The following is a 23,593-nucleotide window of genomic DNA, read 5'->3' on the forward strand; positions in this document are numbered from 1 at the left end:
CAATGTTCAGGTTTGTCACATCTGCTGACATGAAGTTTTGGAAAACTTATTTAAGAATGACAAAATCACCTACCCAATCCACTGTTCAGAAAATCTAAAATCAGTGAAACCTGAAAAATCAGGACTCTTTCCTGAGTTTACTACATCCAACTGTTTTGTTGGCCCTTTTCTTCCTTCCCATCTGTGAAACCATTCAAGTGCGGAGGAGGTCTGGAGGAGTCATTTTACTTCCTTGTTGTCACACTGACTGCAGCATAGTCATAAAGTGGAGCCAGGCACTGAGGTTCTCCTTCACAAAAACTAACACAGTATCTGAAAGCTAAAGAAGCTTTTTTAGCTGAAACACACGTCAGAACCTTGTGTTTCCGCTGTGTTTCCCTATGACAGTTATTTGTGTGTCCCAAATAACTGTCAAAGGAGATAAAGAAATGACTTTGTTGGGATTCCCTTAAATACCTCCTCTGCAGGACATGGTAGATTTGAGGTCAGGCATAGAGGGGGGGCTGGCACATGTGGGGTTTTTTCTCCTTCAACTTTGACCTCATCTCTATAACTCTTGTTTGCCACCCATCATTCTCACTGCAGGAACCCTGTCACCAAAAACAGGATGAAGAGAAGTGAATAAGAAAAATATAAAAGAAGCAGTCACATTTTCTTTAATATTAGAAATGAAAGGTGTTAGAGGCAGCTGAACTCATGGAAGCATGGACCTGGTACTGAAGGGAAACAACATTTTCCATAAAGGAAAAAAAATCCTGCAAAGATTCCTCCCCGCTAGTCGACGTCCGTCATACCAAAAAATAAGACCAGAGCAATTTGAAAGGGGTGGGGTTAACAAAGGGAAGTGATAGGAGGAGCTACAAAAAGTCAAATTTTTTGAGACACATACCGTTATTCTCACACTTTTATAGGTTACAGTTTCGTCAGTGGCTGCGCACTAACACAAACTCTGTTCTGCTCTTACAGAATGCAGAATCTTCTGTTCATTGGTGAGCCTTTGTTTCTAACCACTGAGGTTGGTTATGGATGGAGCTCATTGTCTCTCTTCTTTTTTTGGTGTCATCCGGGGCTCTGAGTCCACTTTCCCAGATGTGTAATGATATACGGCTGTGCTGAACTTGCCCCTAACCAGCCAGAGAGAGAGAGAGAGAGAGAGACTCCAGACAGCTGAACTCACTTAAATGTGTTCCTCATGTGTGTTGTAATATGGAAAAGATTTCAGCTCTCTCCCCTCTGCTCACCAGAGCTGAGCTCAGCTTAACCCTTCAATGACCAGTACAGCACACACAGCATTTCACTGAACACGATCACAGCGCTTGGTGTTTCCTCCATCCTTTCTGTTCTCCTCTTATATGGAAGTCCATTTTAAACTTTTTGCAAACGTGCCCTTCATTGATAGATATCAATCAATAGACTTCAAATAAAAACATCTAATGTCCATGAAAAGTTAAACACTTCATGTTCACTAATAATTAATTTATCAAAAAAGTGAGTAGTCCTTCATTCAGAGACTTGCAAAAATGGCATCAAAGGAACTGCAGCCGAGGTTGAGATGAGGTTTTTTAACTAAAGTACAACACTACCCTTTAAGCCCAGCTCTACACTGAGACATAAACTGGTCCACCCCAAGGACAAAACTCCCAGGGACAGACAGAGCAATGTAATCTATGCAGTTCAGTGCAGTGAAAAATGCTCTGATCTCTATATTGGTGAAACCAAACAACCACTACACAGAAGGATGGCTCAGCACAGGAGACCCACCTCCTCAGGACAAGACTCTGCAATTCACCTTCACCTCAAAGACAGTGGCCATTCCTTTGAGGATAATAATGTCCAGATTCTAGACAGGGAGGACAGATGGTATGAAAGAGGAGTCAAAGAAGCCATCTATGTGAAATTGGAAAAACCCTCTCTGAACAGAGGAGGAGGGCTGAGGCATCAGCTCTCACCTGTTTACAACACTGTCCTTTCATCCCTTCACTCCCATTCAAACTCTAACGATGGGCCGTCAACTAGTCCTGCACATGGCCCAGACACAGTTTCTGGTCGTTAACTGACCATTACCCAACTATAGGGATCTTAGTCATGTGAGTTCCTGCAAGATCCACCAACAGAGGTCCTGATCACATAAAACTCAGATTCCCCACACCAGAACATCAGCAGAACTGAAGAAGCCACTTGGGGGAGTGGCCAAACGGTTTCAAAAAACAATCCTTGAGTCTAGTTGCCTCGATTAAACTCTTGGAAATGACTATGATGGATGAATGGATGAATGAGAGCATCCACAGATATGTTTCACTTTGTCATGTATTTAGTCAGGAAAATGACCCAATGTTATATACTGTATTTGTGAGTGGCAAAAGTATTGAACCTTTAAGTGTCATCTGTGACCCCTCCTGCAGCAATAACAACAACCAAAGTACAGAAGAGAATCTGAGGTGTTGAGGGGTAACCTTACATAAACTGCTTGTTTCAGGTGCTTCAGAACTTTGACTTCACTGTGTTCTTCATTCTTTTGTAGAACGAGTTGTTTGGCTGCATGACAAACTTTGGCTGACATGTCCTTGTCAAATCACCGGTATAAGAGAGAATTCATTTTTAGTTCAAGTCATCCTGGTTTAGATGCAGCAGCACAGGCCCAAACCATGACACTACCACCACCAAGTTTTACAAATGGGGTAGGTAGGTTCACATACCTGAATAAACTGTCAGTCTTGCTCCCAACATTAGAATTGAAATTTAAACCAGATATTTCTGTTCTGGTCTCATCTGTCTGCAGAATATTTCCCAGCAGCCCTCTGGGTTTTCATATTAACTTTAGCAAACTGCAGATGGGCAGCAGTGGTCTTTTTGGAAGGCAGTGACCTTCACCTTGCAGCCCTGCCATGATCACCATGGTTGTACAGTGTTCATTGTCACAGTAGATTCATGAACATCAGCCAATGAGACAGAGGTCTTCAGCTGCTTACAGGTTAACCTAAGTTCCTCTGTAACCTTGCTGTAACCATTAATGACTTGTTTTAGAGAAATTGGATAATTTTTCTTAAATAAATGACAATTAAATATTTTGGCTTCATTTGTTTAGTTGGGTTGTCTTTTTCCACTGTGAAAATGATCTTATGTCGTGGGTCATATTTATGCAGAAATATAGAAAGTTCCATAGAGTTCACAAACTTTCATGCAGTGCTATACATTTACATTTAGAACTGTCAAAACTGACATTTTTTTCTGTGCCACCCTAGAAGTGATTAAACAGTTTTATGAAAGAAACTTGACAACTTAACTCCCCTTTGCATATTTATCCTGCTTTTCAAAAGAAAAATGACATATATGGACATTCATTTGCTTTACCCGTATACATACATGTTGGACTTCTTTGCCTCTTTCAAACCACGGCCCAGCTCTATCTAGCAATTAACTGCCTGCCGTGGACTCTGGTGACATTGTGTGGGGATATTTCTGTCACGTTTATTATGCGTTTGCTGACCAGACTGTGAGTCATGTGGACATACAGGCAAATCTAACCATGTGTTGTCCCGAGCCAAGGGAGGTGCCCTAACTTTGATTTTCATCCTCCTGCCTTCTATTTTTTTAGTGATTCTCACGTTTCTTCTGCTCTCTCACTGACAGAAAGGCTTTTTGAGACAAAGGACAACACAAAATCTGCAAGTTCATTACGGTCTTAGTTTGACTGCTTTGTTATGTGGATGAACCATTCTCTCTGACTCATCTTCTCCGCCATGCTCGTTTGTGTATCCTGACACATATTTATACTCTCGCCCCACACTTCCCTCCCTGCACCCATTCCCAAACTGACATTAGAGCAGCTTTTCAATAAGCCCGCCTCCTTTCAGCTACAGTCTAAATGCTAGAGAAATATCTTCCAATGGAAACAGTCTGCAGATGTGGTAACCTGAGGGAGTGAAGACAGACGGAGAAAGAAACACAAAGACAAAGATAGGTAGGAGGGAATACAGGAGAAGCTGGAGAAGGCAGGGAATGCGTGTTACATACACAGACGCATCACAAACTTGGCCGGGGTGTTGTATAATTTGAAGCACTTAAAGTAAATGAGAGCTCCTTAAAAAAACCTAGCCTGTCTTTTACTAGCTCTCCCCCAGTTCCTTCCTCTCAGGGTGCTGCAGAGTCAGGCAGCAGGGTGAATAATGCCGGTGGCCTCAGCATGCTGATATGCGCTCAGGCCTGTCGAGCCAGAGAGAGAGCTGAATTCTTTGACCCAGCCTGCCTTTTCATCCCACTTAAATATTTATGCAAGTGCCTGCAGCTTTTAAGCTGCTGCACAACATCAACTTGTGCTAAAAATACATATTTTGGTTACAAATGTACATGTATTTAATCAGTTATTGTCTTAAAAGAGACTAAATAGCAATGTTAACAAGCAGAAGCAGATATTGCTGAGCCCCATCATTTTATTTTGTTTATGTGAATATACAGTTGCAGGTATGATACATGATGAGCTGTATACCTGATAGTTTTATGACTTTATGACTTTCATGCCCTGCCATATGCATACAATGGGATATAGATGAGCATTTAAACTAACAAATACAGACATAGAAACCACTGATCCAGGAAAAAGACTGATGTGCTGCCAGGTACCATGTAAGAAAATGTTAGAAATATGTATGTGAGATAATCTTGAATGGTACAATTTAACTCATATGAAAATGCGTTTTGTAGTGTTCGTCCTCTCCTACAGTATTCCCGTGTGGAAGGTTCAACAGAGAGAAAGAAAGGAACTGCCTGGAATAAAGGCTGTAATTTTAAAAAACCTCAACCGCCCCTTCATGTCTGCTAGTGTGTATGTGTGTGTGTGTGTGTGTGTGCGTGTGTGCAGTGCCCTGTTTAATCAGTACCTATGTCTGTATGTGTGTGAGGCTATCACAGAGGGCAGAGAGTCTGAGCCGTTACATCCATCAGTCACTGTTTCCTTTAAATCATTTCTGTCTGATGCCTCTGCTTCAGTCAGTGAAAGGATAATATGTAATGTGTGTGTATGAGTGTGTATTCTGCTCCTCTTTAATCACTTACTCTCTGTTTCATTTCTCCTACCTACAGATACCTGTGTGGGCCACATGACCACATTGGAGCATCTTTCCTATTAAGAGTATAGACCAAATCCTGTTTAGCAAGCTCACTAGTTGTGTGTCTGTGTGTGTGTGTCTTTGTTCCTTATCAGTATTGACAGGTGGACAGCCAGACCTGACTTGAGAGGAAGAACTCCACATAATCCTTTGCACTCGCTTCTGCATTAAAACCCAAGATATGACTTACACAGTAATTGAGGCCAGTGAGGAGACAACTATAGCAGCCTATCAGAGTGAAGCACGTCTGGAGGAATCTGGAGTCTGCAGGTCCTGCTGGCAGCTCTGTGGGAGACAGCAGAGGACACAGAGGCAGTGAAGACAGTGGGTTCAAAATGGCTGCAGATTTTCATTTACAAAGAAACTGGAGTGAAACAGAATAAATGAAACTTTGAAGGCAATTAACTTAGATCAAAAGTTCAGCTATAGGTGACCAAAAATGTGACTAGCTCAGCAACTTATTAAGTTTTTCAGGAGAACACACACTGTTCCCAGTGACTCCCAGTAGGCTGCTTCATCTATTGGACATCTCTTACTTTCTTATGGAAAAATGACAAAATATTTCCAGCTATGGGAAAATATAACAGTTAAAAGACAACCACAATACAGCTGCAATGAACTCAGCTAAAACTACTTTTGTTCATGTCCCCACAGTACAAACTTTTTTTTATTAATTTTTAATCTTCCTATAGATGTTATTTTATGTCAACACTGGCTTTCTATATGGAATATGGATGCATAGAGAGAGAAAAAAGGGCTGGTGATGTGGAGCTCTGCAGCCATCTTTGATTCCCTACGCCTGTCTGCTCCTCTCCAGCTACTTCAAGGCTTCAGCTTCTCAGCTAACATGAGAACGTAGCAGTGAATGGGAAGCCTGCCATCATCAAAACACATTTTATCTCTCCTGCCTCCTCCTCTGCTTGTCTCTCTTCTCTCTTTCCATCGCTTTAGTTTGACTCAGGGGAAGAAGTGAGGTGAAGTTGCAGGAGTGTCACCAACTTACTTTTTCCTTCTGGCACAGAGGGGGAGGAAAGATAAGAGGTTTGCTTATGGGCAGGAGCAATGGAGGAGCTGCAGTCCTTTAGGATAGATCAGTAAGGGAAGTAACCCTCTTTGTGTTAATTCTGAGTGGCTTTATGAGCTCTAAGATGGCCTTTTAATCCAGGTTGCTGCACAGAATCATTTAGGATCATTCACACATAAGATTTTCATCAACTTGGTCTGCAGTGCATGCAGCATAGAGAGTGAGAAATCTGATTTCTTTACAGAATCTCCTTTATTAGGCACAATATGGGTTAATTAGGACAATAATCTATCACAGTCTATCATATCTCAATAAGAAACTTCTTTCCCCACATGCTAGGACACACAACTGCCTCTTATGGATGGTGAAATAATGACATTTTAACATCCAGTAATGCAAACACTGAACAGGCAGTAAGTGTGTGACATATAGCACAATGGAGACCATGCTGTTGGAGTAGTAGTAGTTGTAGATGACATGTCTGGTCATGTGGGCAGGTAGGAGCTGCCCAAGGAGAGGGAGAGTAAAAGAGAGCAAGAGAGAGGAGTTGAAACTAGATCTCTCCTCACACCTGTCTTTTGTCAGTTTGACGCTTCACATGTTTATTGTATCTGAAGTCTGCATTCCACTGATTCTGTCATGTTTTGCTGAGTAAAAGCCATTTGTTTTTATACATTCATCAACTCTGACATATATGATACATTCAGCAAGACTTCCACCTGACAAAGGTGCAGATGTGAAGTCTTTTATTGGAAGACCGGAATTTGTTCAGGAAATAGTGTGTGTATTTGTTCTGTGCTTGTGTGGAAAAAGTGTGACACTAAATCTGGACAAGATTGACAAACATATACAACTTAACATATAGTTAAGTATGAAACTTAACATTAAGCTGTAAAGTCTTTGGTGGACAAATTAGGGTTGTTTCAATAATCCGTGCGTAAAATGGCACAATCCAGTTTAACTCCAAAAGAGGACATCGTCAACAACCTGACAGATAATCACAGACTCTCTGCTTTAAGTTTCCAAAAAAATCCAACGCAGACGAGAAGGACCCATGTCCACTCGGTGCCAAATAATACCCACCGACAAAACGGGCGCATTTTACGCACAAAGTTAAACTGCGCGCAAAGGTTGTGCGCCGGGCGCCCGTGTCTCAGCACTGACGCTACGGATTCACTGCAACCCGTAAAAAGGGAAAAAACGTGGGCCTTCTTCTCCCTTTTAAACCTCTACGCTGTCCACGTCCTCAAAAAGAATGGATCTAATTAAAACGTTGCACTCGTCATCATCGCCAAAGTTTTGCCAAACGCTTTCTGGTGGAGAGGAGGCAGGGAGATGCAGGACCACATGACTGCCTTCGAGCTGCAGAGGGATGGGAGTCAGATTGGGTTTCTTCTCTCTCATTGGCCGGTGGGCTGACTTTTGACACGCAGACCAGGGACCCTCCTGCCGTATAAATAGGCCTGATAGAACTTTATTATTCTAGCATCACGGCAGCAGGTTTCTGCTAAGTTTGGAGTTACTCGTGTCACCACAACTGTATGCCTGCTTGAAGGTGGTTTAAAAACAGGGGCTCAGCAGCACAAGGAGTCTGCATGTCTGCTTAGACATGCTCAGCTTTGTGGATACCCGGATTCTGTTGCTGCTTGCAGTAACTTCATACCTAGCATCATGTCAATGTAAGTCTGATTATCTGCTTTTTTTCTGTGATGGATATTTTTTCGGGTCCCACTGCTTGAGGATCTTGCGCTTTGGCTTTTGTTTGGGAGTTACATCAAGGCCAACCTGAAGACAGCTTTTAAACACTGCTGAATAAAACTCAACGGATTCAGAGCTCATGCAGAGGAATCTTCACTGTTTTTTTTTCCAAGGATACAATTATGATTAGTTTCCGAGAGGGAGAGGTTGCACTGCTGAAAAAAGTTTTCTCGCTTTGAAGATACGTTTACGTAGTTTTTTAAAAACATTTAATGCATGTGGAGTTATAAAAAATAGGACAGCTGTGGAATCTCTTTAGGAATAGGATGAAAAGCTTTGTGGGGCGTTGGACACATTGTTCCATAAAGACGGCCAGGGAATGAAGTTTTATTATAGGAAGCTGAAATGTCCCCCCCTGGTGGTCATGGGTGCAAACATCTACTTGGCAACAATGTGATACTCTTTCTTAGCAGACATAGGTTTTTAAATATAGATAACTTTAAAAAATATATATAATACAGAATATTCCAATATTTTAATATGTTTTTAAACTCCCTTGCAGTTTATGCTTGTATAGGTAAATATAATTTAAAGTATTCTTATTATAGGACACTTTAAAGTTAAAACATCAGAGGCTGAAGCTTCTGGGCACCTTTGGCATTATTATATTACAATGAAATATAGAAATAAATAGGCTTACATCAATTAGAACGTCCATGTGCGCCACCTTGTGGTCCTCATGGGACATAGCATGCCAGAGTTCGTGGGGAGGTCCCAGCTCTGCAAGGCCTATCAATGACCAGCTGGTGCAATGTCACAGGGCAGCTGATGTTCACCTGCAACACACACAGCAGCCACCAAAGAAGGAAACACTCATTAGACTAAAGTTTGAAAAACTAACAAACAAACAAACAACAACACTTTCATATTATTTCAGCAAAAGTTACAGTGGCACGTGTTATACATTCATACATTTCCATCACAAGTAAGCAGGCCAGCTATACCTGTCCTGGGGGCATTAACCATACAGGTTCAGGCCTGCTAGCAGCTGCAGCTTTAATATGTGGAATGCTGCAGTCTGAGATTTACATTCATTAAAGATGTTTGCTCTGATTCACAAACCGTGCAGACATGGCCCTCAGCTACACTTGAAGGTAGGCTCAGACATGTCAGACAGAAACATGCAGGAAAGCTAACTGTATTCATTTAAAATGAACAATGAAAATAGTTACAAAAGGCTCAGATTATGTTTATAACAATCTGAATACACAAAAATCCAGCTTTGTATTTGACCATAATTAATCTCTGCAGTTTGTTTTGTATGTGGCATCACTGACTTTAATACAGTCAAGGATTTTTAATTTCCTTCTCGAACTCAGAGGCATCCTAAGGCCAGTGTGTGTGCTTTTACAGGCTTTTACAGAAATTATGTTTACGCATTGAAGAAGAATATGATACTGATGGACAGAAATGACTATGTTTCTTTTTCAGGTTGTTACCCAAAATGCTTAATATACTGTATGTTCTAATGGATTATTCCCTTTTCTCTCCCTCCTCCTGCTCCTCATCTCCACACCACCACAGCGGTTAGTACACATGCATGCTACCATAAAATGATAAAGATAGCGTTACCTGGTTATTTTGCATTCTTCATTCCTGTACATCCCACGTTAGAGGGTCTTGAGTGGACCTGACCATTTGAGCTATCTCAACGATGGCAGAGCGTTTAGTTCAGGAATTTCTACTAAGCTATTTCTTGCAGTTTTCTCTCTTCCTGTCCATGGATAGGTGAGGGTCCTATTGGCTAAGGTTTATGTCAATGAAAGCTAAAACCGCAGTGCTGAGGCACCCATGGGGCCTGGTACAAAGAATCCTTTCTGAAGGCAGAAGAGAGGGGGCAGAGGGAGGTTTGCCCCTCCACAGCTGGCTCTGGGTCAGCATGGAGGCCTCCTCTGCACCTTGATTTGAAACAGATAACTGGTCTAAGACCAGTTAAGTCAAACTTAACTCTTAGGCTTAGATAACCCAAAAAGATAGCATATCATCATCTTTTGATGCAGTGGCTCCCTGCTGAAAGTGTTTTCTTGAATCTAGGTTATTATAAGATATTCTGCTCATCTTTGAAGTTGCATAAAATTTAGCACCTATCAGTATTTCCAGCTTCAGCAGCAGCAGTTTAAGGTGCACTGTGTGGCTCTGGTAACATGTCAGAACGTCACTGGTTCCATGGACCAGCATGCTCTTACTGCTAAGACATGGTTGAGTCTGCTTTGAGACACTTCATCATGTTGCCTTTCAGTACCACATGCACATGCTCTTTTTAATTCCTGGTCTTGCATGAGCATCTTTAATGTACCGCTGTATCATTACATCTGCATGATGAGTGTTTATTTACCATAGCTACTTACTATCAAGCTTAAGCTGATAAGCTGAATGTTTGGCATAGCTGACACATGAAAAGGACTGAATAAATAAATCTTATATTTATTTATCTTCTTTTCTGTATAGGGAGGAGTAAAGGTGAGCAATCATGCTGTTCTTATGTGTCATTTGTGTGACATCAGACACATGAAGCATAGATTAGAATGTTTAATCACTAAAATGTGTTGTAACCTGCTTGTAACCTCACTGTAAGGTCAAGTTTGCTTATTTACACATTTGATTTAATAATAACCAGATTTAATGATATTTCATATATAGATTAGTAACATTATAGTTAGATCAGTGGCTTGCTTTGCTACAGGAAGAGTTTGAAGCTGAATTAATGCAATAAAATGTGCCATGTGCACTGCATTTCGGTCTGACTGATAGGTTTTGTTTTTCTGCTGCAGGGTCCCAGAGGAGACAAAGGACCTCGAGGTGACAGGGTAAGCTGAAGTCAATCTGCTGATTTTGATCAAGCAAGCAAGCAAATGCATAACTGAAGTATTTAATCAATATTTATGAAGAATGTTTGGCAAAGATGTGATCTAACCCTTTAACCTCATCAGGCCACACCCCTTTGTTTACATCCTCCATAGTCAAATGTTGATGATAAAGATAGTATAAACTGATAAGATGTTTACAACATGATCTAATGTTTTCTGTTGAATTAAGGGCCACTGATTATCCCTACAAATATATTTTGTATTTATTTGTTTTTAAGTAACAGACGGATGGGCCTTTCAACTTTTGTACAATCCTCTCAACGCATCCTTACATTTTACCAACAACACTCACCTCGTGTCCTGTTTGTTTTGCAGGGTCCTAAGGGCCCAGATGGAAAAGATGGCAAACCCGGACTCCCTGGACCCCCTGGCCCCCCTGGTCCCCCTGGACTCGGAGGAGTAAGTGCAGTCTTTTGCTTTACTGCAAAAAAAGCAGCCTGTTTTGACAGTGTGTTAAACACATGAGCTAAAAATAACATGAAACTGGCTGTAAAATGATCAGAATGATTTTTCAAAATGAAGCAAAGCCTGACGGTGTAGAGCACCAAAAACATCTGTTTGCTGCTGTGCCATCCATAAAACGCATGCTTCATTTTATTGTTGATTATTAATGATGTAATAACCCTGCGACCTTTGACCTTTGGTCCTTTACCCATTCGATGTCAAGGCCTGTCTGGATGACACATGATGCAGAATTAGGTCAAAAATTTAATTTCAATAAATTTGCAATATATTTGAATTGAAAACCCTACAAGTGTTAATGAAATCACAATAACTGTTGAATACGTTACAATTTGGTAAATTATTTACTACATCAACAATGCTGTTGTCCTATTTTAACTGAGTTTTTTTACTATACACAAACACCAGACATGATAATTAATCTGTGCTAATGTTTCTGTTCAACAGAACTTTGCTGCTCAGTATGATGGTGTAAAAGCTCCTGATCCTGGTCCTGGACCTATGGTGAGGGCCCTTGCCTTGTCCTTACACTGGATACAAATGATTTGTTTAAGTGTCCTGACACTTAAAATAATTCTCAGTTCCAAAATAAGACGTATAGACAACTTATTAACTTTCTCATTTTCAGGGTTTGATGGGACCTAGAGGCCCTCCCGGACCTCCTGGACCTCCTGTAAGTGCACATTCTTAACACAATTTTAAATTGTTCATCTTCTTTATATCATAACTAATTGCTGTTCCTCTTCTCCCACAACAGGGACCTCAGGGACACACAGGACACGCTGGTGAGCCCGGAGAGCCCGGACAGACTGTAAGCTTATCCTCCTAAATATCCATAATTCTTCAAATTAGCCAAATTCAACAGAACTGGAGGTTGTTGTGACAGTTATTCAGATGCTGCCTCTGGATTTCTTTCCCAGGGCCCCGTTGGTGCCCGTGGCCCCCCTGGACCTCCTGGCAAAGCTGGAGAGGATGTATGTACATAGCACATATTCTCAAGTTCTGCTTTAGTATCTTACTTTGGGATGCTGTTGTTGTTGTTGTTGTTTCATGTGGTAAAGTCTGTTTTGTTGACTTTCAGGGTAACAATGGCAGACCTGGCAAGCCCGGAGACAGAGGTACCCCCGGCCCTCAGGTACGAGAATTAGAGGGGTGACACACAAATACAGTAATAACAGACTTTTGAAGTTTGTAGAAATAATATTGTCTTTGTTTTTGACTGTCAGGGTGCTCGTGGATTCCCTGGAACCCCTGGACTCCCAGGAATGAAGGGACACAGAGTGAGTGTTTATTTTATCTGCTCCATCCTGCTTACCTGAGTTTGAGACAGTGACAGTAGAGACAAAACTAGAATGTTATCACATATTGTTTCCCACAATGACAAACACTAAAAGTGATTACTGACTCTACCTCCCTCACCTTGAGCAACAACAAGTTGCACTAAAAAAGCCAATCTGCCGTCATCCCTAAAATCACTCTGTGGTTGTTAGACATGTGAATCTGTTTTCGTGGTGTAAAGATTCCCATGAAACCCCACTGGAGAACACAAGAGCTTATGTGAACTATCAACATGCTAATTTTCTTGGGAACCTGAATTGTCTACTCAATTCAAATTTCTTTTTACCTCTGTGTCATTTTTCTTCATATTTTGCCCTAAATGTGTTGTCTCTTTATTCTATCATCACTGTGCTTGTGTGTTTCAGGGTTACACTGGTCTGGATGGACGCAAGGGAGAGCCTGGTGCCGCTGGAGCCAAGGTACAGAACCATCTAACTTTTGCATCCACAAACTCTTAGTCCCCAGTTTCTCTCCATGAATCATGTCATTTAAATCTTCTTACAATTCTCCTTCCTCCTCTATAGGGTGAGCCTGGTGCCCATGGAGCACCTGGAAGTTCTGGACTGGCTGTAAGTTTTTGAATATTACTCATTCAATTCAATATTACGCAGTGCATACTATTGCCCATATGACAGGAACACAGTATCTTAGTAGGGAAGATATATAATGTTGTATGTCTTACCTTTAGGGACCTCGTGGTCTGCCTGGTGAGAGAGGTCGTCCTGGCCCTGCTGGACCTGCTGGTGCTCGTGGTGCTGATGGCAACGTTGGACCCGCCGGCCCTGCTGTGAGCATTTTCCCTTTAAAACCATTTTATCACTGTAAATTAATAAAAGAACACACTCATAAGATACATACTGTATTACGCCTGTACTTCAGCTTATCATATTGTATAGATCACCATGTCTAACATAGTAACATGTAAAGAAGCCCCAGTGTTAAAGGTTGTCTGACATTATGTCTGCTTCTCCTTCATCCAGGGTCCTCTTGGTGCTGCTGGACCCCCAGGCTTCCCCGGTGGCCCTGGCCCCAAGGTGTGTGTGATGTTACTTCCAGTTGCATTATCCTGTTTAGTATCACAAAAAAGCTCTCGCTGACACTTAGTGCAACCCCCTCCACTATCTTTTCACACTGTATCCCCATGGGAATTAATCACAAATGTAACAGCTCCTTGAACACCGAACACACACTGATTTCACATCCTACACCATCACCAATAATTCCAGGGACTTTTGATACATTGACTGATGTGAATCTATTTTTGTCATTAACAGGGAGACATTGGACCTGCTGGAGCTACTGGCCCAGGTGGACCTCAGGGTTCTAGAGGAGAGCCTGGACCCAATGGTGCTGTGGGCCCCGTCGGACCCCCTGTAAGTATTCTGTACACAAAGATGCTTTAACCATGTTCACTTACTGTCACATTATTAGTCCCTGAGCTGACTTAGTTTAGTTGAGATTTTGACAATATTGTAGTGATGACAAGTTGCTTGCACCTTGATATATGATATATTCTATAATAAGTGGTCAAACTAATTTTTCCTCTACTTTCTCTGTAGGGAAACCCTGGTGCTAATGGCCTGAACGGAGCCAAGGGAGCTGCTGTAAGTATTCATGTTGACAATATGTAGGTCAGAGGTCGTCTTGGGTCACATGGAGGTCAACAATGGGGCCTCCCCTGTGCTGCAGGACATACATGTAGTGTTGCAATTACAGAACATTATTTAAAAACACTTGTAGTGGCTGTTTCACTGACCTGTCTGTGCTGTTTAGGGCACCCCTGGTGTTGCTGGAGCTCCCGGTTTCCCTGGACCAAGAGGAGGACCTGGACCCCAGGGACCTCAGGGTGCTGCTGGACCCAGAGGCCTAGCAGTCAGTACACATGCAACATAAAAAAACATCCACAAAATGCATCAAATTAATAAATTAATAATTTGTCTTTTATTTAACTGCATCTGTTTATCTGTTTCTGTTTTAGGGAGATCCTGGTGCTCAGGGAATTAAGGGAGATGCTGGTCCCAAAGGAGAGCCAGTAAGTTCACATTGTAAACATCTTAAGAGAATTTTACCAGACTATATTTGGAACCTCTACATAACGTTTGTCCTCACCTCCTCTGTTGCCGTCCTCAGGGTAACTCTGGACCTCAGGGAGCACCTGGATCTCAGGGTGAGGAAGGCAAGAGAGGACCCTCTGGTGAGGTTGGTGCCACTGGGCCTGCTGGAAACCGTGGAGCTAGAGTGAGTATCAGATCACCATCACTACACCCAAGGCAATGTTATTAGGGTCAGTTTTTGATGTTTGTGTCTCCTGTATAGGGTGCCCCTGGCGGCCGTGGTCTGCCTGGTGCTGAGGGAAGAACTGGCCCCATTGTAAGTATTCAATAACCAAATCTCTTTACTCTCCTATTACATTCAATGTGGTTACATTTTCTCCTCTTAATGTGTCTCTTCTATCCTTTACATAGGGTATGCCCGGTGCTCGTGGTGCTACTGGTGCCGGTGGACCTCGTGGACCCCCTGGAGATGCTGGCCGTGCTGGTGAGCCTGGCCCAGCTGGTCTCAGGGTAAGTTCTGTTCTACTATTCTCTGTGTGAGTTTATCACAAATAAGTTAAGACTGCTCACTGAAAAATAGTCAGCCAAATGACCCATCTGTTATATACACATGTAATTAACATATATATCTTAACATTTACTTTACATAGGGTCTCCCAGGAAGCCCTGGCAGCTCTGGACCCCCAGGAAAGGAGGGACCTTCTGTAAGTAAACCTCTGTTTTACGCCAATTAAATGCATTGTTAAAATTTTACACAATTCTTTGCGTTAAACACATACCTCCGGTTTTCATTCTGTACTCTTTGCTTCGTGCTCCAGGGTCCTGCTGGACAAGATGGCCGTGGCGGACCTCCCGGCCCAACTGGACCTAGAGGCCAGCCTGGAAACATTGGTTTCCCCGGACCCAAAGGACCTGCTGTACGCAGAAATAAAAAAAACATTTTGAAAAATACCATCTTTTTATCTTTCAACTTTTCAAACAACCTGTCTTTTTCTTCAGGGTGAGGCTGGCAAGCCTGGAGACAAGGGAGCCACTGGCCCTACTGGACTGAGAGTAAGTGGCAGTAAAATTATAGAGACAAAACTATACTATATATATCGAGTACAAGAACACTGCCACTGTCAGTTCTTACAAGGTATCTTTTTCTTGTCTTTGTGTTTAGGGAGCCCCTGGACCTGATGGCAACAATGGAGCTGCTGGTGCTACTGGACCTGCTGTGAGTGTCTTGAATAGATTTCAATAAGATTCTTAATCATAACTTGGATGTGATTTTCTCTCTAACGTTTCTCTCTTTTGATGCACAGGGTGGTCCTGGTGAGAAGGGAGAGCAGGGACCTGCTGGAGCTCCTGGCTTCCAGGTTTGGATCAATTATTTATCTTTGTTAAAAACCATTAAACCATTCTTTCTGAGAAAAACAGTTAGGCCAATACAGTGATAGTATCTTACTGCAAGATACCATCACTGCATTTACTGTACATTTATTACTGTGCAAGAATCTTACATCTAAATATAGTGTACTATTTTTAATGTGACTTTTCTGCCGATTGTTGAGTAATGCAGTACTTCTCATGCAGTGGATCCCCACTGCCCTCCCTGGAACTGACACTGTGATTTTTATTTTCAGGGTCTGCCTGGACCCGCTGGACCTGCTGGAGAGGGTGGCAAGCCCGGAGATAGAGTAAGTAAACAAAGTTAGTTCTAGTCGAACTGTGAAAAAAAGTTGTAGTGCATTGCTAATCTACCACCCATATGTCTGTAGGGTATCCCAGGAGATCAGGGTGCTTCTGGACCCGCTGGTGCCAAGGTGAGATCACCTGTCCATGCCTTAAAAGTGGTTGTGTGTTCTATAAAACTCACTAAAAACACAACCAGAAACCACTCTGTTATATTTTTGCATATATACTGTATAATGACAAACGTGTCCTCCAGGGAGAGCGTGGTAACCCAGGTGCTGCTGGAGCTGCTGGACCTCAGGGACCAATTGGAATCCGTGGACCCGCTGGTGCCCCTGGACCTGATGGTGGCAAGGTAAGGCAGCGACATGACTGTAGGAACTAATAAGTTGCCATGGTTATGATGAAGAAAACAACACTGAGCACACTAGGGTGTGTTGACAATACATCTATGCTGCCAATAATCTAATAATCTCTGTATGTTTCAATGTAGTAAATAGGCCGAGCTATTTATAGATTGTTCATATTGTAAAAAAGGAACTAAAATTGTACCAACATTTTCTAGGGAGAGCCTGGCGCTGCTGGAGCTGCTGGTGGTCCTGGACATCAGGGACCTGGTGGTATGCCTGGTGAGCGTGGAGCTGCTGGTGCTCCTGGATCCAAGGGAGAGAAGGCAAGTTCTAAAAATATGATTAAAATTTGTCAGTGATGGTGTGTTGTTTCATTTCATTGTCACACCCTCTTTCTTTTACTGTCTCCTACAGGGAGAGCTTGGACACAGAGGCCCTGACGGCAATGCTGGCAGAGATGGTGCCCGTGTAAGTTCCCTTAAGATTTTTCATTCACTCCACTAGTTTGACTGTTTTAGGAAAAACCACAGGCTCACATGTTTGTCTCTCTCTTTTTAGGGTCTCCCTGGACCAGCTGGACCTCCTGGACCCACTGGAGCCAACGGTGACAAGGTAACTCAAAATGATTATTTACTGGAAAATCAAAAAAAAATCCTTAACAACTACCATGTGTTTAGGATTGGCCTCACATTACTGATAAATATTATGTTATATTTTTTGTTAGGTTTTTACGTGACCCAAAAAAATGGCTGCAACCAGTGTTATTTAAGGTCCACTATTTTGACTCCTGCATCAGTCTCAACAATAGAACTACATTCCACAAATGTGCACTAATTTAACTGTGGAGCAGGTCCACACCCTTACCTTTGACCCCCCACTTCTCTCTTAGAGAAATTGCAGATAACCCACAACATAATGTCAAACCTGAAGCTAGAACCTCAACACTGCCACCTAATGGTTACTTTTTAAATTGCAACAATAGTTGCTAAAACCAATTGTGGTTATTATTATTTGTCTTATTTATTGTTTGTTTGACAGAATACATATCAACTACTACTTTAAAATAGTTTTTTAACAAAACGAACATAAAATAATCAGACATTGTTTTCGCTGTGGTTGCCTTAGTTTTGCCAAAATAAGCCTACCCACAGTTATACTACTGGCGTAGATGAACTTATTGATGAATATGCACACACATTAATAAGATTAATCTAAGTTAATGTTGTCTCCTCCAGGGTGAGATCGGTTCCTTTGGACCTGCTGGCCCTGCTGGACCTCGTGGAGCCAGTGTAAGGACCTGCCTTCATATTAACTCAAAATGCTACATTTATCATTGTAACAATCAGATAAATATGCCGCAATAGTAAGGGTTTTTATGTATTATAACTTGCAATTGTTTTGACCTACTTTATGTTGTTCACAGGGTGAGCGTGGGGAGGTTGGACCTGCTGGAGCTCCTGGATTCGCCGGACCCCCTGTAAGCCTACAGACAATTTTCCAATCATGATCATCACATAAATATTAACAAATAAATATATAGGCAAATAAATGTGCCTTGAGATTTGATGCAGATCTGCTCATGTTCTTCCCTGTAGGGTGCTGATGGTCAGCCTGGAGCAAGAGGAGAGCGTGGACCTGGTGGAGGAAAGGGAGAGGTTGGCCCCTCTGGCCCTTCTGGACCCGCTGGACAGTCTGGACCTCCTGTTAGTACCATTTACTCTAGACACACACATAGCAGTACAGAAGTATTTCAGATAGCATGTAGGTTAAATATTCTGACGGAACATAAGTAATGCTGATTTGTGACTTCTGTGTGTCTAGGGTGCTTCTGGCCCTGCTGGACCTGCTGGTGCTCGTGGAGACACTGGTCCTGCTGTGAGTATTTAAATGAAATACAAATGCACAGATTTACTCACACAGCACAGAAATCTTAGTGTAAATCTGGGCTTGAACAGATTTACAAATATAGAGCTCTTGTTTGGTCTTGCTGCCTGTATTTTTACCTGTATTGCAGTAAGTGACTGACAGTAACTTTAAGTGGCTATCAAGATAAAAAATACAAGTGTTTGTTGTAATTTTGACATTATTATATATTGTAACACACACTTATCAGACACTTCCAAATTCTCCCGTGTAACCACTGTGTGTGTGTTTCTGGACAGGGTCTGACTGGTTTCCCTGGTGCTGCTGGCAGAGTTGGTGCTGCTGGTCCCGCTGTGAGTACTGATCTTGTATTTAAAATATTACTCCACTTTCTCTTTCTCTCTCACACACACACACTTAATATTAACCCACACTCTTACTTTTCCCGTCTCAGGGTATTGTTGGACCCCCTGGCCTTGCTGGTCCCGCTGGTAAGGATGGACCTCGTGGTCTCCGTGGTGATGCTGGTCCTGCTGGTCCTCCTGGTGAGCAGGGAATGGTTGGACCACCTGGTCTAGCTGGAGAGAAGGGACCCTCTGGAGAGTCTGGCCCTGCTGTAAGTGAAAGGAGTACTGGGATTAAGTGCCATACAAAAATTAAAACTAGAAAAATAAATACCACTTTTCTGCTGATATGGACCTTAAGAAGTCAACCGATGTGTCAATGATTTGCTTTCATATTCAGGGTCCCCCTGGTGCTCCTGGACCCTCTGGACCTCTTGGTCTTCAGGGATTCGTTGGTCTGCCTGGTGCTAGAGGAGATCGTGGTGCACCTGGTGGAGCTGGTGCTCTGGTGAGTACAAATTAACACAACCAAATGAATAACCTGCACTACAATCTGCACAAAAAGCAATGTTATATCAGTGTTTTGTCATCTCAATATGAAAGAACTGTCATAAAAGTGTATTGGAGGGACAGGTTCACAGTGCACCCTATACATAGTGTATAACCCTTACATGACCTACTGTCTTCTCATAGGGTGAGCCTGGTAGAGTTGGACCTGCTGGTCCCTCTGGACCCCGTGGTCCCCCTGGAAACATTGGCCTGCCTGGTATGACCGGTCCTCAGGGAGAGGCTGGACGTGAGGTAAGGTTTTAACATGTTGATTAAAAGTTATTGACCCATTAATCGGCAGGGACTATAACTATACATATGTATGAATGCTGCTGCATGGACAGAAACCTTCAAGTAAACTGTGATATTATATATATTGATATACTATTCTTCACCACCCATAGGGTAACCCTGGTAACGATGGACCTCCTGGCCGTCCTGGTGCCCCTGGATTCAAGGTAATGTTGTCTGATACACCTTAAAGCCATGTTTGCATCCTGCACTCTGACCTGCTTGTGCACTTACCCTTGTGTTTAGGGAGACCGTGGTGAGCCTGGACCTAGTGGTGCCATGGGACTTGCTGGTGCCCCTGGAGCTGCTGGACCCACTGGAGCTGCTGGTAGACCTGGAAACCGTGGAGAGGCTGTAATTATTAGATTTTTTAATCAAATAGCATCATTTGTAAAGTACATGCAACTACAGTCATTTGATTAAGTCATCTTTTTTATCCTCATTCTTTCTGTCCCTAGGGCCCATCAGGCCCATCTGGTGCAGTTGGCCCTGCTGGAGCAAGAGGTGCTGCTGTAAGTGTAAACCATAAAAATAACACTGGGAATACTTATGACTAAAAGTATGGTCCAATGTTCCATTCATAACATTTCACATGTTTGTTGTAGGGACCTGCTGGACCCCGTGGAGAGAAGGGAGTTGCTGGAGACAAGGGAGAGAGGGGCATGAAGGGACTCCGTGGACATCCTGGTCTCCAGGGAATGCCTGGACCTTCTGTGAGTGGCAATACACCAACACAATGTGACACAAAATGTATAAAATACACAGTGCACTGCGTATAGAGAAAGTCTGGCTGTCACTGCAATGTCACTGTGATGTGTTTTCTCCTCCTACAGGGACCCTCTGGGGACACTGGAGCTGCTGGACCCGCTGGAGTTGCTGGACCCAGAGTGAGTATAATAAATAAGTTTTTACCATGGAAATTAGCAGAAATGATTTCATGGCAATCAAATAATAATAATTTCTCTTTCAGGGACCTGCTGGACCCCATGGTCCTGCTGGTAAAGATGGCAGAGCTGGTGCCCATGGTACTATTGGTTCTCCTGGTGCTCGTGGACCTCCTGGATACTCTGGACCTGCTGTAAGTTCAGCTTTACATGCAATGCTTTTTCAACTTCCCAAGTGGTATTTTGCAAAAGATCCAACTTCTATCTGCATGTCAATACACTGTCTTGACCATTTTAGGGTCCTCCTGGACCTCCTGGTCTGCCCGGACCTCCCGGCCCTTCTGGTGGCGGATATGATGTCTCTGGATATGATGAGTACAGAGCTGACCAGCCTGCTCTGAGAGCCAAGGACTACGAGGTTGACGCTACCATCAAGTCACTCAACACTCAGATCGAGAACCTGCTCACCCCTGAGGGATCAAGGAAGAACCCTGCCCGCACCTGCCGTGACATCAAGCTCAGCCACCCTGACTGGAGCAGTGGTAAGCATGAAATTATCCCTAAATGCTCAGTTTAGTAAGGCTTAGATATTTTTTGGAGCCTGTAGGTACTGTCCTTTCATCTACTTGACTCTGATTTCTTCCTGCCCTCTAGGATTCTACTGGATCGACCCCAACCAGGGCTGCATCAATGATGCCATCAAGGTCTTCTGCGACTTCACCTCCCGCGAGACCTGCATCTATGCCCACCCTGAGAGCATCGCCCGCAAGAACTGGTTCAGAAGCACCGAGAACAAGAAGCATGTCTGGTTCGGAGAGACCATCAACGGCGGTACTGAGGTGAGATGTCAAAAAAGACCAGGAGACCACCAGTGTGATATTGTCTTTGTCCAAATTATTGATGGTTGTACTTTCCTCTCGCAGTTCACTTACAACGATGAGACCCTCAGCCCCCAGAGCATGGCCACTCAGCTGGCCTTCATGCGCCTGCTATCCAACCAGGCTACCCAGAACATCACCTACCACTGCAAGAACAGCGTTGCCTACATGGATGGTGAGAGTGGCAACCTGAAGAAGGCTGTGGTGCTACAGGGCTCCAATGATGTGGAGCTGAGAGCTGAGGGCAACAGCCGCTTTACCTTCTCCGTGCTGGAGGACGGCTGCACTGTGAGTAGCTTTTTCTATTCATCTAGTTTACCACATGAGAAATAATATAATTTGTATTGTAAGCTATTAGATGAATGCATTCAGACATTCATGATCCCTTTCCTCCATTACCCCTGCAGAGACACACTGGTGAGTGGAGCAAGACAGTGATTGAGTACAGAACAAATAAACCATCTCGCCTGCCCATCCTCGACATTGCACCTTTGGACATTGGTGGAGCTGATCAGGAGTTTGGTTTGGACATTGGCCCAGTCTGTTTCAAATAAATAGACTCATGATAAATTAACACCAAAAAAGAGAGAAAGAACAAAAAAACAAAATCTCTGCCCTTCTTTCTGTGTTGTTTTTTTTATACTGAATGCTGATCTCTCACTGCACATCCACTTGCTTATGATGGGCAACTATCGGAGAGGACTGAACAGACTGAACGGAGCGTTTGTGCAATGCAAATTAATACAGGAACCCAAAGGGACGCGGGATAACACCTTGTTGTGGGACGTCATGTCATCCTTTTGTAAAAAATAAAAGAAGTGTAATAAAAACGCTGAAAGTATGCATCACTTTGTGGTCTTTGTATATCTTCCAAAGAGGAGGTTTAAAACCACAATTTCCATGAAAAAAAGGTTTAAACTACCTCATGCATGTACCTAAAGAAAATACTATTGACAAAACCTGGGTCCACAACAGAGATGTTAAGACTTCTAATGCTTCGAGCTTTGTCCTGTTTCAGAAGGTGCTCAGTTACTTGAAGCAGAGATCTATGGTGCTAATATGCAGCTGTGGAGCAAACCACTTTTTACTGTATTACTTTGTATTGACCTTTTAAGGAGTCTTGCATTCATCCCCTGATGCTTTCCCATTTTAAGCAGGTGGAATGGTTCTTAATCTGATGTCTGGTTTTTTGTTTTTTTGTTTTGTTTTGTTCAGGCTTTTTTACTCTTCCAATCCCAAAGTGTTCAAACTGACAGCACATAACTTCATCCCGTTTTAAATGGTTTTTTAGGCGGCCTCTCTCTCTCTCTCTCTTTCTCAAAAAAATGACACCACAAAGTCTATTGTACCTATTTTGTATATGTGAGATGTTTAAATAAATTGTGAAAAGTTCTGAAATAAAGCATGTCCAATGTTCCAAAACACACTACGCAGTGACTTAAGTGCTTTCATGTTTTAAATTGACACCACTGAAGGTGTGTCACTGTATTTGGTTGGAGGATGATTTTACACATCATCATTGACTTAAACATCTTCCTATTGTGGAAGCACAGCCATATTCATAATTACCCCCATAAAATGCTTTTCAATGGTACAATCTGATTTTAATGTACAGTAAATTTCTGTTGACACTGTCAATGCCAATGTGTGATTACTAACGTGCATTGTTTCTTGTAAATATGCATCCTTCACGTTATGTTGCTTTTTTTCTTGCATAATACAGCTTTTGCATCCAAATAAATGTCTTTGATTTGGATCAAGGCTTGCAGTGATGCATGACTAGTGAGATTAAGACTGGGAACAGTATTTCACACAGTCAAACAAAAGGCTAATCAGTAGTCCCAGTAGAGACTGGGGGAGATGCAGAATCCGTATAAACTGTAACTTAATAATGCTTTCACATAAAAACGCATCCAGGCATCGACACTGTAAGAACCTTCTACTACCACCAGAGGGCAGTGTGGCTTGGATCTATTAGTATCTCTGCTCTGTGTTCAATAGTTAGGGGGAGTCACATTAAAAACATTATTTTTGAGCACTGTAATTTGTCTGAGAGCACCCTTAATACACCAAACTGGTAAAGAATGAATACAAGATAAAGTCAATAAAGTCCTTCATTTTGTGTTTTAAGATATTACCTCTGTCTGGCGCT

At 42.5% G+C, this 23,593-nt stretch overlaps 1 protein-coding gene and 1 long non-coding RNA gene across 5 annotated transcripts; one reads left to right on the forward strand and one right to left on the reverse strand.

Moving 5' to 3' along the window:
• Positions 1 to 470: 470 nt before the first annotated feature.
• LOC114451042 (uncharacterized) lies at positions 471 to 11,465 on the reverse strand. 3 transcript variants are annotated; one of them, XR_003672163.1, is made up of 4 exons: positions 9,460 to 9,593; positions 8,528 to 8,663; positions 5,296 to 5,390; positions 471 to 590 (listed from the first exon to the last, which is right to left on the reverse strand). It is a non-coding gene; the product is annotated as an uncharacterized LOC114451042 (long non-coding RNA). The 3 variants fall into 3 exon arrangements; XR_003672162.1 differs by lacking the exons at positions 471 to 590; positions 9,460 to 9,593 and adding an exon at positions 11,047 to 11,465 and having other exon boundaries at positions 4,422 to 5,390; XR_003672161.1 differs by lacking the exon at positions 471 to 590 and having other exon boundaries at positions 4,422 to 5,390.
• On the forward strand, positions 7,604 to 22,867 carry col1a2 (collagen, type I, alpha 2). Of its 2 annotated transcripts, XM_028428441.1 has the most exons (51): positions 7,604 to 7,808; positions 9,412 to 9,413; positions 10,336 to 10,347; positions 10,659 to 10,694; positions 11,070 to 11,153; positions 11,664 to 11,720; positions 11,845 to 11,889; positions 11,974 to 12,027; positions 12,137 to 12,190; positions 12,298 to 12,351; positions 12,443 to 12,496; positions 12,920 to 12,973; positions 13,079 to 13,123; positions 13,243 to 13,341; positions 13,535 to 13,588; positions 13,829 to 13,927; positions 14,114 to 14,158; positions 14,328 to 14,426; positions 14,533 to 14,586; positions 14,685 to 14,792; positions 14,871 to 14,924; positions 15,020 to 15,118; positions 15,259 to 15,312; positions 15,427 to 15,525; positions 15,608 to 15,661; positions 15,771 to 15,824; positions 15,913 to 15,966; positions 16,234 to 16,287; positions 16,369 to 16,413; positions 16,539 to 16,637; positions 16,848 to 16,955; positions 17,047 to 17,100; positions 17,191 to 17,244; positions 17,868 to 17,921; positions 18,056 to 18,109; positions 18,228 to 18,335; positions 18,454 to 18,507; positions 18,795 to 18,848; positions 18,950 to 19,111; positions 19,240 to 19,347; positions 19,533 to 19,640; positions 19,793 to 19,846; positions 19,926 to 20,033; positions 20,138 to 20,191; positions 20,285 to 20,392; positions 20,513 to 20,566; positions 20,650 to 20,757; positions 20,862 to 21,105; positions 21,218 to 21,402; positions 21,487 to 21,729; positions 21,849 to 22,867. In XM_028428441.1, exons 1-51 carry the CDS (start codon positions 7,739 to 7,741, stop codon positions 21,993 to 21,995), a joined length of 4,068 nt encoding a protein of 1,355 aa, XP_028284242.1. In that variant the 5' UTR covers positions 7,604 to 7,738; the 3' UTR covers positions 21,996 to 22,867. The 2 variants fall into 2 exon arrangements, with proteins under 2 accessions (XP_028284242.1, XP_028284246.1); XM_028428445.1 differs by lacking the exon at positions 10,336 to 10,347.
• The last annotated feature ends 726 nt before the right edge of the window (positions 22,868 to 23,593 follow it).

The sequence above is a fragment of the Parambassis ranga genome, chromosome 2 (genome assembly GCF_900634625.1).
Source record: "Parambassis ranga chromosome 2, fParRan2.1, whole genome shotgun sequence".
NCBI classification, from domain to species: domain Eukaryota; kingdom Metazoa; phylum Chordata; class Actinopteri; family Ambassidae; genus Parambassis; species Parambassis ranga.

Coding starts and splice junctions, on each gene's coding strand:
- col1a2 (XM_028428441.1), top strand. CDS start 7,739: ATGCTCAGCTTTGTGGATACCCGGATTCTGTTGCTGCTTGCAGTAACT. Junction 14,925..15,019: donor AGGGAAGAACTGGCCCCATT/GTAAGTATTCAA, acceptor TCCTTTACATAG/GGTATGCCCGGTGCTCGTGG. Junction 21,730..21,848: donor TGCTGGAGGACGGCTGCACT/GTGAGTAGCTTT, acceptor TTACCCCTGCAG/AGACACACTGGTGAGTGGAG.